Source organism: Suricata suricatta, chromosome 14, assembly GCF_006229205.1.
Source record: "Suricata suricatta isolate VVHF042 chromosome 14, meerkat_22Aug2017_6uvM2_HiC, whole genome shotgun sequence".
Classification (NCBI taxonomy): Eukaryota; Metazoa; Chordata; class Mammalia; order Carnivora; family Herpestidae; genus Suricata; species Suricata suricatta.
This window is the reverse complement of record NC_043713.1, coordinates 51,498,905-51,518,151: the sequence shown is the minus strand read 5'-3', so window position 1 is coordinate 51,518,151 and position 19,247 is coordinate 51,498,905. Positions and strand designations below refer to the sequence as shown.

Here is a 19,247-nt window from a genome sequence, read left to right as displayed (position 1 = left end):
GCTGCAGGGACCGTCATGTGATTGGTCAGGACTTGGTACCTATCAGTGTAAACACATGGCACAGCCTGTCCCATACCCTCCTTATCTTCTTTAGAGAGCAGGGGTTGAGGCGTTTCCAGCAAATCTTATTGGTGAAGACGTGTATGTATTGCTTTTTTTTTTAAAGAGCCATTTCCTTTCAGTTTTAACCATATTACTGTGTGTGCAGTTTGCACTCAGTTTGTCAGCAGAGCAGCTTTCCGTTTTGATAATTTAGAACTGTAGCTTTGTCTCTGAAAAAGACATGCTTGATAAGCTAGTTCAGTTTTAAGATGTTTTACTTAGAAGATGAAAGTACAGATGAGGAGAAGGTTCATGAAGGCCTATTAAATGAAACTGAAGGTGTTTACCATGGAAAAGCCCCTGCTGGCATCCTGGTGAGTTACATGCATCAATGACCTTCCCTTTGCTTTCTTGCTCACTCAATCTGCCTAGTCTGGAGAGAAGTGGGGAGGGACACCCACCAAAGGAAAATGGCTAATGTCTTGTCTTTGGAAAATGTAGCATCGTCATGGGTTTTATTAACTTTCAATGTTATGGTCAACAGAAATATCTGGTTGAATTACCTGTTCTCTCTAATTCACACTACACCAATCTTTATATTCTTTTCTATTTATTACTTAACAAATAACTTTCTGCCTAGAAAAATAATGAGGTTGCTACTTTAAATAGAATTATTTTAAACTAGGTTTTCGAACTAAACATAACTTTTCACATTTTTGCAGTAGTTGAGGAATAAAACACATCTAAAAAGTTTTATGGTTTTTATTGTCCTAGCCAGCATTTTTTGAAAACTAAACTAATATTTTGAGATCGACATTTTATTCTGATACATGATACAAAAGAATGACTACGGTCTTTCTCCTGTGATTACAAACCAAAGTAAAAGTAGAAGCTTGACATCTGTGGGCAAAATACAAATTGAAGGGTTTTTAAAAATTTAGACAGATACAAAAAATAAATCATATAGAAGTATAAGTTCTAGAAGTCTGCATTAAGAAAATAAAACCAGGTAAGTAGAGGACAATATAATTTAACTCTACCTGTGGAAGCTTTTCCTTTAAAAATTATCTGAAGTAAATACCATGAGGTAAAGGTATTTCTTAGAAAGGTAAAGATATATGTTTTCATGAAAACAAGTGTAAAGTAAGAACAGGTAGATAATTTCAAAAATCTCTGGCTCATAATCCTGTTGATTTTTAAAGTTAAACTTTTGTCACCTTTAAAAATGATCACATTTGTATGCTTTTGCTTTTTGGACTTGTTGATGAAAGTGTACTTGTTCAGGGTTCTCAGGAATTAATGGAACTAGACATAGTTTGAATACGAATGGAAGTCAGGTATACAGGGAGAGGTAATTTACTTTTGAAGTTTCCTTTTTAATAGTATGTATATATGGATTCATGTACATTTGTCATAAAGGTCAGCAGTGAGAATAGTGAACATAGCCGAATCTTTATGAAATATTAAAAAAAATTCTTTTGTGAGTAGCACTAACACACACAAACCACCCATCACTAGAAGTTCTTATGCTTCCTGCTACTTGTGTTTTCTAGAGAGATCAATGGGTTTGATTAGACTGCATTTTATTAACAGTTCCCTTTTATGTTAATGTTAGAACATTGACGTCCCATGAATCATCTTCCCTGCCCCAAGAGAAACTTGGATTTTCTGTATGGCTAGTGTTGGGGACACAGGATTTGATATCTGCTTAATCAACTGTACTGATTATATGAGAGTTAGACTTTATAACGTGTGTGTGTGTGTGGGGGGGGGGGGGTGAGCGGGGAGAGGGAGAAACTAGTTTTCAGGGTCGAGGCCCTTAATGACCCTGAGGCTCCTTACTATTCATATGCTGCCTGGGCACACCTCTTGTTGGAAGGAAATGATTTTATGGATTTGGAACATACATGTAAAAAATCTAATAGTTTAAAAAAAACCATGAAAAGACTTACATGCTTTGTTAGAAATAAGGAATTGAAAAAAAAATTTTTCCATAATTTTTGCACAAGTGAAGATAATTCCTTTATTTGGTAAGGAAAAGACCAGATTATTTCATAATTAAATACTCTGAAGTTCCAAAATCTGCTGGCCTTAATTTCCACTACTTATTTTAAGCTCCCTTGATTATGTTTAAATTAGGGCAACATATACTACAGGAGTTCTTAGCCAAACTTGTAATCCTAAGAAATGCTTCTAGAATCACATCTTTCTCTGGAGACTCTAGACAGTATCTGGCCATTCCTTTTAGAGATGAGAACCCCACGCACAGAGGCTCTGAGACCTTCTTAGTGGGGCAGAAGTAAGAACTTGACTTGTTTTCATTTCCTCACCAGCATCAGGGGACTCCAGGAAGCCAAGAAGGTATTACTTCTCCATCTTTGTCCCCCTGCACTCTTTGTCAAAATATCTGGGTAGTAGTGTGGTTGAGTCCAAAAGTCTAATTTTTTTAAAGAGAGAATTTTTTATGTTTATGTTATTTACAGCAAGATTTACTAACAGAAAAAGCGGTAGAAGATGGCAAGTCATCCTGTAGGTGTGGTGTGGGGCTTGGGGCAGAGTGCTTTATATACTGAGTTAGAAAGCCTTCAGTGGGAGATTGGGAAGCCTCACCCTAATCCCCAGCCGTAGCACATTTTGCCATTGCTTCCTGCTGCCCGAAATCCTAGAACAACACTGGGTGAGTGGGTCCAAAACCAAACACTTTCTTCCAATCCAGCATGGACAGTGTTCACAAAACTAAATATTTAGTTGCATAGAATTTTGTTTCCTCTCAGAAATTTGGTGTTATTATTAGGTGGGCCATTTGGGGGAGTAAATTTTCCTTGAATTTCACAACATGTTTGCCTCTTTAATCCTTGATGCCACAGATGAGCTCAGCATTTGTGGAGAGTCGCATAGAGGCTCTAGCCAGAAATATGTCTGTGCTTTTTGAAAATTATTATGCATTTTTATATGTATGCCCCTATCTGTTGTCAGAAATTACCTTGAGACCTACACAAATAGGTCAAATAACTACACAAATACTCCACAATTCTGTGGAGCGCATGACTGAATTGTTAATTTAAAGAAAATAAAATTCTTTTCATTCAGCAAAATCTTGTGCCACGCTGGGTCTGCTAGGTACTTTTTTTATTTTTTGCATTTACTAAAATATCAATTATTTGCTGCTCTGAGTTTGTAACACAACTGAATGGATTTCAACAAGTGGCTATATAAATGCTACCTCTTTTAGTTTACCCACATACTTAGTCCTGAGTACGTAACTCCCTGTCGCCTGAGATGTTTTACCCATTTGATTGGAATAATCCCACTATTGCAGGTCTGATACAGGTGCTGGTCAGTTTTGTGCATAGGAAAAAGAAGTCGTGATTCCATCACTGTCTTTAGATGTCATAGCAAGTGAGGCGTTGGTCCAGTCTAGAAGAATTAGACACAGCTCTCTGAAAGGATCTAAATAAAAATCTTACCTCGCTTGGAAAAAACATTTACCTTTTTATATTCTTTGTTTTACATTCACTTCTTAGGTATTAAATATTCAAAATCAGCCCATTTCTACTAAAGAAAAAATTATAAACAGTTGTAGAGTAGATAATTTTGCATTTGTGTTCTACATTACTTATCTAATTGAAAGGGAAAATAACTTATTTGGTTATTTTTTACCCTTGCTGGTTGTTCTAGAAAAATATTTTTATGTTTCCCTTCTTTGAAACCTATTGCATAATCTAGAATCATTGTCTGAGCTCTCTTTGCTTATCTTAAGATATTTAGGAAATATAGTTTTCAAAGGGTGGAAATAACAGTATGCTGATCTTGTTTTATCAGAGTACCATTTTAACTGTGATAAAATCACGTTTAGAATTTTGTGTGCCTTTGCTGTACCATCTTAACCAATGCTATATCTATGTAGGAAAGCCCTTCGAAGGGAGAGCTGTGTAATCTCTAGAATGTTACTGCATTCTCTGGAATTTATCTGAACTTCACTTGAACTGCAAATAGGCTATGATAAGTTAGGTCAAAGGCCAGTAAAGATTATAAAAGTAATTTGTCATCTTTTATATTCTAACAAAGCATGAAGTCATAACCATCATAGAGTGATAGTCAGAATTTATGGGGAAAGTAACTCCTTTATGGGAAGTGAGGCAGGAGAGAAATAGAAAGTATTCAATACTGTTCACTCCCCACTCGGTGATGTTTTCAACAGGGGGCTGGGCATTGATCTCTTTGTCTTTAGTCATCAAACACAGCTTGGTAAGATGCCATTTTGGGGTCTCTTGAGGCTTTAAAAAGTACTTGTACCTGTGATCAGAGGGAGGGGGAGCAGCCTGGTCATCAGGATTCTCCTCAGAGCTCCTCAGTGATTCTAGTGGCAGCCAAGGACAGAGATTCCCTTTTCTCAGACTATTTAAGGGGGTAGTAGAGTTTAGGAATTATTTTCTTTTGTTTTTAAAACTGAACTACAGACTTTATTCATATTTTCCCTACTAAAGTTTTTTTCTGTTCAGTATCTAATCCAAAATCCCAACTTGGCATTTGGTAACGTCACTGTAGTCTGCCAATGACAGTTGCTCAGTCTTTCCTTATCTTTCATGACCTTAACACTTTCAGTGACTTGGTCAGATACTTTGTAGAATTTCCCTCAATTTGAGTTTGTTTGATGTTGTTTCCTAATAAGACAGAAGTCATGTATTTTTTGGCAATAGTACCACAGATGTGATGTCATTATCAGGAGTTCCATGATGTCACTATTTTTTTTAAAGTTTCTTTATTTTGAGAGAGTGAGAAAGCATGAGTGGGGGAAGGTAGGAGAGGAGAGAGAATCCCAAGCAGGTTCTGCACTGTCCGCGTAGAACCCAGCATGGAACTTGAACTCCTGAGCTGTGATTAAGGTGGTAACTGCCAGGTTTCTCTACTGTAAAGTTATTGCTTTCCTTTTGCAATGAAAATAGATGTTCTGTAGGTTTGTTCTGTAGGTTATAATACTATCGTTTTGTTGCTCAAATTGTTCTAGCTTTAACCATTGGGAGCTCTTTTCACGTTAGCTCCTGTGTTCTCTTAACATAGCCGTATTCTCTTGATTTTGAACACTTTCCTACGTTTCTGGCACTATTAGATGTTCCAGCATCAACTTGTATTTCCCTACCTCTAGCCCTGGGATCAATTACTTCTCCAAGGACCTATCGTTGTTTTTATTGGAGAATGGTATTTATACATCAAGATCTTGGCTCTAGATGTGTTTGTTGCTTATAATGGTTTCCTTGATTCCAGATCCTCTTAACAGAGAAAGCTAGGATGTTAAATATGTGTTCTAGCCCATGCATAAGCACATTATATTTGTGTGCTTGTCCTTGGAGACCTCTAATTCTAGACCAATACTACAGGGTTCATTTTAGCCTTCCTTCTAGGAAATTGTAGTTTTAGAAGCTTCCCAGGTGTTTATAATTAACCATACTTGAGGAATGGTGGCTTTTGGATATATATCTGTTAAGTACATTATGGACCCAAAGGCTCCTGTGGCTTTGTTAATAAGTAGTCTTCGTTGATGAATACTCTTTGTTGTTGAATCATCATTTTCCATTCTTAGGCTAGTCATCATTTCTTACACTGAAAATAGTTTTTATGTCACTCCTAGCCTTTGTAACCAAAGGAACTCAGCCAGCTAGGAGAAGTCTCCATTTTTTTTTTTTTATAGGGGAGTGGAAACTAGTCCAGTCTCATGGCCAGCATTTTTACAAAAATTTGTCACCAATTGAGTGCACATGAGGGAAAGTCCAGTGGTTTGAATGCACAGGGAGGCCATGTATATTAGTGCACACACAACCAACTCAAATGACAAAAAGTTGCATAGTTCACTAAAGCCAAATTTGAGTCCTTGAATTATTTATTAATTTTTTTTAATGTTTTATTTATCTTTTTGAGAGAGAGAGACAGCATGAGCAGGGGAGAGTCAGAGAGAGAGGGAGACACAGAATCTGAAGATAGGCTTGAGGCTCTGAACTAGCAGTCAGCACAGAGCCTGACATGGGGCTCAAACCCACGGACGCAACATCTAAAGCCAGATACTCAACCAACTGAGCCACCCAGGTGCTCTGAATTATCTTCTTTTTGTTAAGGTAGTCTGCATTCTTTTTCTGAAGCACAGCATTCTTTCTAAAGCAGACACTTGGTTCTTCAGACTTGTTGAGTGTAAACACTTCAGACTTGGGTTGTTGAGGATGTGTAGACTGTGAACTTTAGGCCTGAATGTGCTTGTTAACTTAGTATTTAAAGTAGGTGCAATGATCTTCACATCCTACTAGAGTAGTTCATCTGGCATGTTCCTACCTGAACTTAACCAAGGTACCATAGGATGGGGCTTCAAGGACTTTCAGTCCAAGGAATTAACACAGTTGGGACAAGTTTAAAATGTCCAATTCAACTCTGATACTAACTGAGGTTTTTTGGGGGGCATGAGAAAAAAATGAATTAAGTTTAACATGTCTTTCCCTAAATCTACAAACGACAAGAGTTATGTTTATTTGTTCCCAGTCTCATAGCTTTTATTTAACCGTAGTAGTCATGATGTCAATTCCTGATGTCTAGGTCTCTGAGTAAAAACAACTTCAAATAAAGTCATAATGTTTCAAAGGAAATTGTGTCCTACCAGTGTCTGGACTAAAGAGGTAGTCATCACTGAAAATACAACATATGGTTTCCTTAGAAACCTGCTAAGATTGTGTGCCTTTCATATGTGAAAGTGAGCCAATCAGTCAGATTTCCTGTTTTATGTTAGAACTGCTTATGGTTATCAATGATCATCACCAAAACTGGTTAGCCACACAGTTCTCTTGTCCTAGAAAGTTTCGGATGAGAATGTGTTCTGTAAAACATATATTTATAACTATAATGTAATCATACCTTTAGGGCTACTCATCATAAAGAACATAACACTTTATATGTATGATAGCATGTGGAAGAATTATCATAGCCTTCTAAAAAGCACTTATGAACTTCCTATACATAGCCCTGAAAATTACATGAACTTAGCATTAGTGTTTTTAGGGGCTAATGGCCCCAAGATATAGTAGAAAGAGCCCAGACATTTGAGACAGACATGCCTGACCTTTTGTCTGTGCAGCACAGAGTAACTGTTTGACTCCACGTAAGTTGCTTATCTTCTCTGAGCCCCAGTTTTCTTGCTAGTACAATGCATATGACATTTACCTCACTTAACTGTGAGGATTAAATGAGAAGATGTATATGAAATGGCATTTGGAAGGGATAAATGTTAGTGCTCTCTTCTCTTTTTTCCCCATCACTTCCCCATGGCTAACACTAGGAAGAATATGGAGTAAAATCTGAATTGTAGGTTATTTCAAGGATACGCATAGCCTAAAAAGTTACAGTGTGAGTAAATAGTTTGAATTTTCACCAAGGTAAGTGAATCTCTATTTTAAACAACTCCCATATATGGAAATTTAAGTCCATAAAACAAATTATTCCCACTTTGTAAAAATAATTTAGAGAATGATTTAATAGCAAACTCCTCTGAGTACACTGAAGGTACCTTAAAAACAGTAGCTGCAAAATCACCCTTGCAAAATATATCTAAAGCAGTCTCATTCCTAAGCTATTTACCCAAATGAAATGATGTTCACACAAAAGCCGGTACACAAATGTTTTTGTTGGCTTTATTTGTAATCACCAAACACTAGAAACAACCCAGATGCCTTTCAGCTGGTAGATGGACAAACAAACTTTGGAAATTCACACATACAGTGGGATACTCTGTACTTAACACCAGGGGACAAACTGTGGGTACCTGCAACAATAATGATTAATCTCAAATGCATTATGCTAAGTGAAAGAAGCCATAGTCAAAAGGCTATATACTGTATGGTTTCATTTATGTGACATTTTAGAAAAGGCAAAGATTATAGAGACAGAGAACCAGATCAGGGGCTAGGGGATTGGGGAAAGTATTGACTACAAAGGGGCATGGGGCATTTTGGGAAATGACCTAGTTCTATATTTTGATTGTGGTGGTTATTACATGATTGCATGGTTAAAACTGTACACTAGAAAAGGTTTAATTTTACTTTATGTAAAATCTCCCTTCATTCTTTTGAAAAAGAATTTATTTTGAATGGTTCAAGGTGTGGCTATTTAAAATTTTTAAATTGCATTTTATAGCTGACTTGGCATGAACATTTAGCCAGAAGTTTTCATCTGCTGATAGGTAAAACCATTAGAGTAAGGTTGACTAATAATTTAATGTCTTTCATGATTAACTATCCACAGAATCTTAAACTCATTACATTTCTTAATTTCACTTCTTGTGTTTCTCTCTTATCTCCGGTCAGGTTAAATATCCCTGTAATGTAATTTGTCACCTCATGTTAGAAGTAGATTAGAACTGGGCATATTTTAGCCATGACAGGAAAAAATACGAACTAAATAATCAGAAATTGTCTTTGTTTCAAGACATTATTCTATAATTTGGGAAGTGAAGGGAAAAGAAGAAATATAGGAACAAGAACCATTAAGTTTTACAGAGCTGCAATAGTTTGAAACGAGTTTGGTCACAAGAGTGATGTGAGGCTTGAGGCAAAGTAATTGGGGCCCACTTTTCATAGTGTGCTGCTAGCTACTTTAGGATCTGTCTACTCAAGGAACACCTATTTCATTATCTATAGTGAAATCAAAAGGTACATGTAAAATTGAACATTTTAATTTTTTGTTCTGCATCAGTTATATTGTTAAAGTGAGTATTTTGTTACACTGCTGAGCATTAGGAAAATGAAACTATTGTACCAGCTATTTACCTTGAAGGATGTGCCTTATAGAATTATAATTTTGGGGATTTTCATGTAAGTTAAAACTTGCTCATAGGAGATGATAACCTAAGTCTGTTCTGTTTCATGCTGTTTTCTGTAATTGGTCACGGTATGATCATTGTCACTTTCAGCCTTACCTCTGCCTCAGCTGACCTTCCCACACTGACTTCCCCTGACAGACCAGTGAGCGGTCTCTCTTACAAGTTGCTGTAGAGCTAGCTGCTCAGCGTTCTTCAGAGCAGTTTGCATAGATGTCATTTGTTCTCACAGGGATATTTTTAGATTTACCCGTGGGAGGTGGGTGTTGTTTTTAATTGTCACTCACATATACTACATTTATGCAGAGTTTTTTCTGTGAAGTCTAAACCAGCATCTGGAGAAAAGCATTGGTTTCAGAATATCTAAACATTGCTTTTGCAACATTGGGTTGGCCCCCATTTGGCATTTTTCTTGAGGCATGGCTATATGTATATACACAAGTATCTTCATTTACATTAAAAAAAATCTTTTTTAATGTCTTATTTGATTTTGAGAGACAGAGAGTGAGCAGGGGAGGGGCAGAGAGAGAGGGAGACCAGAATCTGAAGCAGGCTCCAGGCTCTGAGCTGTCGGCACAGTACCCAACGTGGAGCTCAAACCCACAGACCGTGAGGTCATGACCTGAGCCGAAATTGGACACTCAGCAAACTGAACCACCCAGGTGCCCCTTCATTTACATTTTAAATTTCTCTCATGTTGGTTACAATTCAAAACTTAGTGTATATTTCTCCCTCTCCTTGCTGATTCTTTTCACTAGATCTTGTATTCATCGATCTAACTAAAAATACTTATTAAGAATCTCCCTTTGCTACGTACTGTGCCAGGCGTTGGGGAGATGGTGAAGCATACAACACTTCTTCTTTCTTTGTCAGAACTTAAGAGTTGGTAGAGTTTGGAGGTGCATAAGCAAATGACTGCAGTGTGGTGAGTGCTTATGTGCTGTGGTAGGGAAAGGACAGGGCAGAGTGCCTTGGATGCACGCAGCCACAAACCCCTTCTTGCCACCTACTGCTTTCTTCTCAGGCCCTGAGCCCATGCCTCTACTGCCTCCACGCCCACCCCCCCATCTCCTCTGATCACAGAAAGCATTGTGCTCTGTGTGTTCACAATCTGTTGTGGGCATACTTTATTTGTTCCCATCTCCTCTCCATCCAGGAAGACTAAAACCTCCTTGCTCCTCTTATAAAATATTAAATCAACAGCCAACAGTAGTAGTTGGATAGATTGAGAAGAAAATTTAGGTTGGATTATGGAGGATTGGTCTGAAAATTACTAGGCCAATGATTAGAGGTGGAAAGTGGGGACTTGATGGTTTTTGAAGATGGAATAGGTGACACAGTCCTCTCTTCAGCTCTACTTGCTGAAAAGCCAAAGCAAATATTTGGGTAAAATTTGGATTCACACTAGGGGAAAAAAGCATATTGCTGTGGTGCCCAAGCGTCTTCCCTTTTTTCAACCTTAGCCCAAGATAATTGTTCATCTACTCTGTAGATAGTATGGTGAAATCACAGAGAAGTGAGCCCAGTAAGCCAAAATCTGTGCTTCCATACTTCCTTAAAGAGAATGTGTTATGATAGATTTGAAATCTGAATTCGTCAACTCACCAACCAAGCTTAAGGCCACCCTCATGTTTTCTCATTAATAACAATAATAATAAAATAATACTATAAAATTGTCAAATCTCTATGTTGTACATATAAAATTAATATAACATTGTGTGTTGTCTATATTAAAATGAAGTCTGGGTTCAGGGGATGAAGGCTTTCACTAGTTTCTCGGGGTGTTTTGGCGGGTTTGAGGGGATGGGGGGGGAGTTGTAGAGTTCTAGGTGACTTTATCAGGTCAGAATCAGTATCAGTTTATCTGTATTTAAGTCCTGTGTTGGTAAATATCAGCACTGGACACTAAGCCAGGCAAACAAAGAAACTTATTACCATTCTTCAGTCAGAGAAATGATGAGAGAGCAAGGACTCAGGCTGTTTGGCATCTCAGTGTCTTCAGCTGGTGTGCCTTTTGGATTGTTGGTCAAGTAGCTCAGCCAGCTAGTTTATTGTCATTTTGGCTCTCCATACATACCTCAGGAATATCTGTTTGGATCAGATGTCTCCCCACCCCACTGTCAGCTGTGCTAAGGCCTAAGCCCCAAAGTACAGATTTACTTTGGTTGGGGGGGGTAATCTCTGAGAGACAAAAATCATTGTGATCCAGGGGGCCTTATTGTTATCCTCTGAGTTAGCCATTGCATCATGTATTTGTTCAAATTCCAAAACAGGAATATTGGGTCAGAAAATTCTCTTCAGAGACGTCTGGGTGGCTCAGTTGTTTAAACATCCACCTCTTGATTTTGGCTCAGGTCATGATCTCACAGTTGTGAGGTTGAGCCCCACATTGGGCTCCAGGCTGAGCATGGAATCTGCTTGTGATTCTCTCTCTCCCCCTCTCCCTCTCAAAATAAATATATTTTTTTTGTCTCTCTTTGGGCACAAATAGAAAAGCGTTCCATGTTCATGGATTGGGAGAACAAACATTGTTAAAATGTCCTTACTATCCAAAGCAGTCTACACATTTAATGCAATCCCTAACAAATTCCACTGACATTTTTCACAGAGCTAGAACAAACAGTCCTAAAATTTGTATGGAACCACAAAAGACCCCAAATAGCCAAAGCAATCCCTAAAAAGAAAAACGCAATTGGAGGCATTACAATTCCACATTTCAAGCTGTATTTCAAGACAGTATGGTATTGGCCCAAAAACAGACATATAGATCAATGGAACAGAATAGAAAACCCAGAAATAGACCCACAACTATATGATCAACCAATCAACAAAGCAGGAAAGAAGATCCAATGGAAAAAAGTCTCTTCAACAAATAATGTTGGGAAAACTGGACAACAACATGCATAAGAATGAAACTGGACCACTTTCTTACATCATACACAAAAATAAATTCAAAATGGATGAAAGACCTAAATGTGAGACAGGGCACTGTCAAAATCCTAGAGGAGAACACAGGCAGCAACCTCTTTTACCTTGACCAGAGCAGATTCTTACTAGACATGTCACCAAAGGCAAGGGAAACAAAAGCAGAAATGAACTATTGAGACTTCATCAAGAGAAAAAGCTTCTGCACAGCGAAGGAAACAATCAACAAAACTAACAGGCAGCCTACAGAATGGGGGAAGATATTTGCGAATGACATATGTGATAAAGGGTTAGTATCTAAAATCTATAAAGAACTTACCAAACTCAACACCCAGAGAACACATAATCCTTAAGGAATGAGCAGAAGACATGAATAGATGTTATTCCAAAGATGTCCAGATGGCTAACAGACACATGAAAAGATCTACACCCTTAAGCATCAAAACTTGACTCAATTATGATCGGAGATCTACTCTTTGGAAAAGTGACCTACACTGTGGTCCTCGTCAGTTTTCCTCACTTAGAGGGGTAAAAAGTTGGTTAGACATAAAAAAGGCCCTTGGCTGTGCCTTCAAACAGTGGAGGTGATATAAAAAGTAGGGTTGCTCTTTAGAAAGACAGCTCATAATCTACATGGAACTGGTTAGAAGCCCAGATCCTCCTAAGAACACTGCATCCTGGCTAAGTCTGTCTCTCAGGAAGGAATCTTCTGAATTCAGAAGCCAGCTCAAAAAGATTTCTAGAACTCTCCTGTCCATTGTCTCTAAAGAAAGATGCAAGACAGTACCCAAGGCTTTAAGCCTTCTTGTAGTCTATTTTATGACAGATTGATTTTGGAGGTAGCGAAAACAGGCGTGGAATCTTATCATAGGAGCTCTTCCTTTTACAAGGAGCATGCTTCCCTAACCTGGTTCATCTTTATAAATCAGTTATTAAACTTCCAAAAAAATTCTAGAAATTTTGCTGTTTAAAGAACTGTTAAGGATAATTTTCATATACACAAAATTTGAACCAATGCAATAAGTGAAAATTCTTGAAGTTCAGCCCTTTTTATTTTCATATTTAAATTTGTTCATTCAGCAGTATTTACTGAATCCCAACCACATGCCAGATGTATTTCTAGCTCTGTCTAGAAATGGTGGCATGATCCTGACCAGCTGTTTCCTCTCCTTTAGCATCGCCTTGGGTCTGTCACAGGTCCTACTGATTCTCCTCCGTCTTCTCTGCACTGCTTCTGCCTTTAGAGCTCTGTCATCTCTTACTTGAATTTTTTGTACATTATTCAGGAATTTTGCTGGGAGACGCTGGGTTTTAGTTTACACATTCTGTACGTGGGGACTAAATGGTCATAGAAATGTTGGAGAGCCCTGTTCCAACAGCCACTCTGTACTGCAGGACGGAAAGGGAGCTGCTATGGCCTTGGGGAGACTTGGAGCAGTACAGTTTAGATGTGCAGCTATCAGCATTCCCTCATGGACTTTGGTTTCAAGGAGATCAGATGGGTCTCAGCAGAGCCCTGGGGGTGGCCCTGTCCTTCACTGAGAGCAAGGGCTGTTCCTTGTCCTCTGGCTATTTCCTGTTTCATATTTTGTAAGGTGAGAGTTAAAAACCAGCTGATTATAAATGAAGAAAAGTTAAACAAATTAGCATTTTGTTATCATGGGGGATAAAAAGCTGAGTGGTACAAAGTAAGGCATTTATTTGAATGTTAAATGTCCAAGATGTTTTCTTTGTCAGGCTTAGTGTCAGTTGTGTGTGCTCACTCATAGATGGCACTATTTTGAATAGTTTTCCGTTACAATATGTCTAGCTAAGTTGTAACCTCATTTAGTTCTTTGTGATCCCCGTATGTCTGCTAGGCACTGAGCAAATGTTTTAGAGAATGTCTTGACAGGATGTGGGCAAGCCTCTGGGGGACTTTTCACCCCCTGACTCCCAGACCAGGGAGGAGCTTGCAGCAGATGCTGCTGTGCGTGCCTTTCATCTCCTGCTTTCAGTGAGGCAAAGTTCTCAGCGAGTGGTTACCCTCCAGGTTTAGGTTTGGCCACCTCCAAGAGACTCTGGAATTCACAGAGAACTGTAGTCTTAAGTACTTGAGTTCAGCCTAGGATCTCTTGTCCTCAGGGTTACCAGCTGACCTTGAGAGCCCCATGATTTAAGCTACTGGTGGGAAATAGCAAGAAGGTTGGGACCCTGAGTACAGTAGAGCTGGTTTCTAGTGAATAGTAATGGAATGTTAAATAACTTTTGTCTCAGTCTAAATGTAAAATGAAATGAAAAATGTCTGCCTTACTTAACCTAAATTCTCTTCTTGAAGATCAAATGAGGTATGTTTGAGAAAATTATTGAAAAATAAAATAAATATTAAGTTCTACTCAAAGGCAGAATATAAGCTTTGCTGCCAGGAGTTTGGTCTAGAAGCATAGGTGTAAGCTGGAACGTATTCTGCTGTTTCCTGAAGTTTCTAGTTTGTTCTCTCATAACACACTTCCCTCACATCTGTGAGCAGAAGGTTAGAATGTTGAGGGCAAGCTCCAGGTTCTAAAAGCAGTCCACTTGCAGCAAGAAATCGGGGGGGGGGGGGGGGGGGGGTTCTCATCATAGCTTTTCAGATCAGTGCTTTAGACCATTTCTATCACTTAGACTTGCAGTTAGGCTGTAGTCAGACTGGAGTTTGAATATCGGCTTTACCACTTACTGTGGTGACCTTGGACCCTTCTAAACTTCAGTTTCCCCATATAAATGGGAATATTGATACCAAACTCCAGATATTTGTGAGAATTACATGAGATAATATACAATATTCCATAGCACTTGACATGTGATGGATGTGTAACAACTGTAGTTGTGTTTGTTAGTAGCACTACTGCTAACTAGTGATAATAGTATTGACTAGATATATGAGGGTAAACTTAAAACTTAGGAAACAGATTTTGATGATATATATGAGTAGTTTAGAACATATCCATTTTTGTATTGATAACGATTTAGAAATTGTATTTTAATAAGTACCTATATCCCTTTTCCTTAGCGAAAATTGTTTTTGATTGAACATATCACCTTTAAATAGTTTGAGCAGTTTTTATAGGAAGAAGATCTGTATTTGAACGTATTTAATAATAGATTCCGTTTACAAATCTCTACTACCTATCACGATGGGCTTACTTTAGTTTCTTTGATGCTTAGGAAAAGCTACTAAGCAAATCTTTAAACCATTTATTCCAGATACTAGTGTATGTTTCCTTTAAAATTTTTGATAAGAAAAATCATTGTGGGCACCATTGAATTTCATGCACGAAGGACTGATTCAGTCTATTGAATTTTATGTATAAAGAGCCATTTGGTTAATTTAGTTAATTTCTGTTTTCCGAGTGTTCTCATTTTTAGTTCAACGATCAGTAAGTCCTTCCCTGTCTTGCAACCTCCCAACATCTAACCCAGCCCATGGGAGCCAGTGCCTGGACCTAAACACACACTATACATTGTATACACTGTATACTAGTCAGTCCTGTCTATACCACTGTCTAGTTTTGGATCTCCCACTTAAAAAAAAGTTCTTTAATTTGTCATAAAAGTGAAAGTAAACCCACTCATTTTAGAAGAATGCTTAGCCCAGAATAGAACTAGATCTTAACCTAGTTATAGATGTACAACAAACTCTTTGGTGTAAATGATATCATTTAGAAGAGGGTGATACTCATTGTGAGTTCTAGTGGACATAATACAAGGGCTGTCTGATACTGTCACCAACTTCTTGGGGTGAAAGGAGTGAATCTTGGTCAACTGGAAGTATCCCAGCATTGAGAAACAGTATGGCAGTTATGTTGTTGAAGAAGGTACTTGCCTTAGCTTGGGCTGCCATAAAGACTACCACAGACTGGGTGTTCTAAACATTTATTTCTCACAATTTTGGAGGCTGGCAAGTCCAAGATAAGGTGCTGGCCAGTTTAATTCCTAGTGAGGGTCCTCTCCCAGGCTTGCACATTTTCTCATTGTGCCCTCACATGGTAAGAGGAGAGAACATGATCTCTGGTCTATTTCTCCCTACTTATTTTTTGAGAGAGAGACAAGACAGCGCGTGAGCAGGGAAGGAGCAGAGAGAGAGGGTGACATAGAATCTGAAGCAGGCTCCAGGATCCAAGCTGTCAGCACAGAGCTGACCCAGGGCTTGAACTCACAAACTGTGAGATCATGACCTGAGCTGAAGTTGGATGCTTGACCAACTGAGCCACCCAGGCGCCCCTGGAAGATGCTGTTTAATATGTCGTGCATACAATAGCCAGCTGCTTTTCCCCCAGACATAACCATGGGGCAGCCCCCTATCTGGCCTAGTTGCAGTGCCCCTCCTAGCATGGTTGTCCCTCTCATTCCCAGAGTGTAGTGAATGATCCGGCACCAGGCCTCCCATTACTTTTGTTTTCCCAGCCTTTGTAATCTAAACAGAATTGTTTTAAATGTGCTAAGAAAAAAGTCAGTCATTTGATAGCATGTATTTTTCTACATTTAGCAACTGGCATTTACACAATAGACTTTCTTGTATAACAGCACATCCTTTAACCATGGTAATTAAAATCACTTTGAATAGATGTAGTTACACTTAATTATGGATTCTGTGTTCTAGTTGATGATAGCTTATTACACATTTAGTTTATAAGACTTGTTTTATGGCTGAATGGAGATGCTTAAAGTTACCATTTTTCAGTTTCTTTCAAGGAAAGGCTGATATAATTTGTTATGAAATTTTTAAAAATTTGTAACAAAGCTTATTTTTAAATTGCCACCAATCACTCAAGTAGTAATACAAAGATGGACTACGTGGGTGCTGATTAATATACATGCCGTGACAAGCAGAAAGCATGTAGCGAACATATATTACTTACATATGAACATTCTGACGGACAATTCTAGGTTGCTGAAAAATACTCTTGATAAAAGAGTGAAAATATGAACTACACAAGATTAAATTTTACTTCACCTCTGTTTTTGGAGACATTCTTAATATGAAACTTGTACACCATGACTCCAGAAATAAGGAACAAAAATGTGTTTATTCTCCTTTTCTCTGAATTAGTGGTAGTTTTATGAAACAAAATTTAACAAGATACTCAGGTACCAAGTCATCATATGAAAAGATATTCAGTGTTATTAGCCATTAGGGAATTGCAAATTAAAACTAATAATATCACTTGTCCTCGTCATTGTGGCTAAATAAAAAAAGACAGTACCAAATGCTGACAAGGATGTAGACATTGCTTGTGGGGCTGTATAATGGTACTGTGATTCTGGTGGCAGTGTCTTTGAAGACTAAGCACGCAGTTATTCAATCCAGCAGTCACATCCCTGGAGGTTTATTCCAGTCAAATTTGAAAACTGATTTTCTTACATTCTTTTGTTAATGTTTACTCATTTTTGAGAGATGGAGAGAGAGAGGGCATGAGTGGGGGAAGGGCAGAGAGAGAGAGAGAGAGAGAGAAACAGAATCCGAAGCAGACTCCAGGCTCTGAGCTGTCAGCACAGAGCCTTTTGCAAGGCTCAAACCCATGAACCGTGAGGTCATGACCTGAGCTGAAGTCAGACACTTAACTGACTGAGCTGCTCAGGCACCCCGGAAAACTGATTTTCACACAAAAACCTATACATGAGTGCTATGGTAGTTTTAACTGTAATACTCAAAAACTTTAAATCACTCAACTGTTGAGGAACAAACTAGTTTCATTTGTTTGATTAAACAAACTAGGGTATATCCATGTCACAGTACTACCTACCTCCCAATAGAAAGGAACAAAGTGATATATGCAGCAACCGGATGAATATCCATAGCAGTAGAAATGGGAAAAGGCAATGAATGACATGATTCCATTTATATATGATTCCATTTATATAACTTTCGTAAAAATGGCCAAAGTAACAGAAATGAAAAACAGATTAATGGTGTCCAGAGATTAAGGAGAGAGTGAGGGAATTGGGTGTTTGTTGGCTCTGAAAGGCCAATAGCACAGATCTTTATGATGATGGAAATGTTTGTAATTTTAACTGAATTAGTGTTGATATCCTGATTGTGATGTTACACTTGAATTTTGCAAGATGTTGGGGGAAACTGGCTTAAAGGATACATGAACTCTCTTTGTATTTCTTAAAACTGTGTATATGTGAAACTACAAATACTGCAAAACAAAAAAAAATTTTTTTAATGAGATGTAATACAAAAATTTTGATGAAACAGTATTTCCTCCCTATACACTTTTCTTATTTTTGTGTCATTTATTGATGGTTCATTTGAGGCTTTATTCATTGAAGAAATAATTATCGGGCACTTGGTATGTGCTTAATTTAGCCTTACCAAATGAATTCTAAAATGAAAATCAAAACCAACTTATAACTATTTATAAAGGATCCTACCTTATTTAGTAGTAAGTTTGGCAGCTAGTTTACATCCTCAAAGCCATCTGTAGATACATTTTGGGACCTTTGTAATATTAGCTTTAAAATATTCAAAAGGTTTTTCCGGGGTAAAATTCTTGTGGTTGTGTTCGTGCTGTAAGACGGATGGATCTTGATTACACATTCATCTTTGTATAAGAACAGAGAAAATGTCTGAGTGGAATCGGGGCACTGCCAGCAGGCAGTTGCTCATCTGTGAGGAGTAGGGTGAGTTTCTCTGGAGGCCGATTTCCTGGCAGTCCCCTGGGTTTTCCCACTGGAGTAGCATTCTTTCTCCCATTTCAGCTGGACTTATCTCACAATGTAGAATGTGATCTCTTATAACTTTTCTAATCATGTAACTTTGAGCTTAAGGTACCTGAAAAGCTGGAGGTAAAGAGACAGCTGTGCTTATGATCTGGAGAATAAATTGTCTTTTCTCTGGTTCAGTGAAAGTTGACCTCTGGATTAGCCATAGCCGTGGAGGATCTCTTATTTGGTCCATGTCCCTTCTGTCCCCGGCTGAATGACATGCTGAATTGTGCTTTGACCTAATACTAGGGGTGTTGGTGTCTAATGAATGAAACGTGGTGGTGGTATTTGATAAGTGGAGATGAAACTTGATAATGTTAGGACTAAAGAGAAGCTATCTTTTTCTAATTGGTAAAAGAGTTGAAGGGAATTGAAGGAGACTTCCCCACTGGTCTTTGTTGCATACTCTATGGTAGGTGCCCCAACCTGTGGTCAGATACAGTCAGCCCTAGCAGCAGCCACAGTGGATGTGGGGCACAGAGGAAGCATTTCCTAGCGTCCCTGCAGCCCGGGTCAAGTGCACACTCATGTCCATCTTTGACCCTTTCTGGAGGATCCTTTTATAGCATAGCGTTCTCAATTTGACTAGTTAATTTTTGTTGACCAACAAGATTAAAACCCTTTTCTGTACTTTGAACTTTGTAAAACATGAATGTATGTTCTAGTGAGTTGTGTTCAAGCACTGAGAGGAATTTTG

At 38.3% G+C, this 19,247-nt stretch overlaps 1 protein-coding gene across 2 annotated transcripts in view; it reads left to right on the top strand.

Annotated features, from left to right (window-relative positions):
• Positions 1-211: 211 nt before the first annotated feature.
• Positions 212-19,247, top strand: part of LPIN2 (lipin 2) — a 59,178-nt gene continuing 40,142 nt past the window's right edge. The window contains exon 1 of one of the 2 annotated variants that reach the window (XM_029922959.1): positions 212-416. In XM_029922959.1, the coding sequence (XP_029778819.1) occupies positions 312-416 (105 nt within the window). In that variant the 5' untranslated portion in view covers positions 212-311. Of the gene's footprint in view, positions 417-9,536; positions 9,556-19,247 lie in introns of those variants that run through there. The other variant, XM_029922960.1, reaches the window with a different exon arrangement.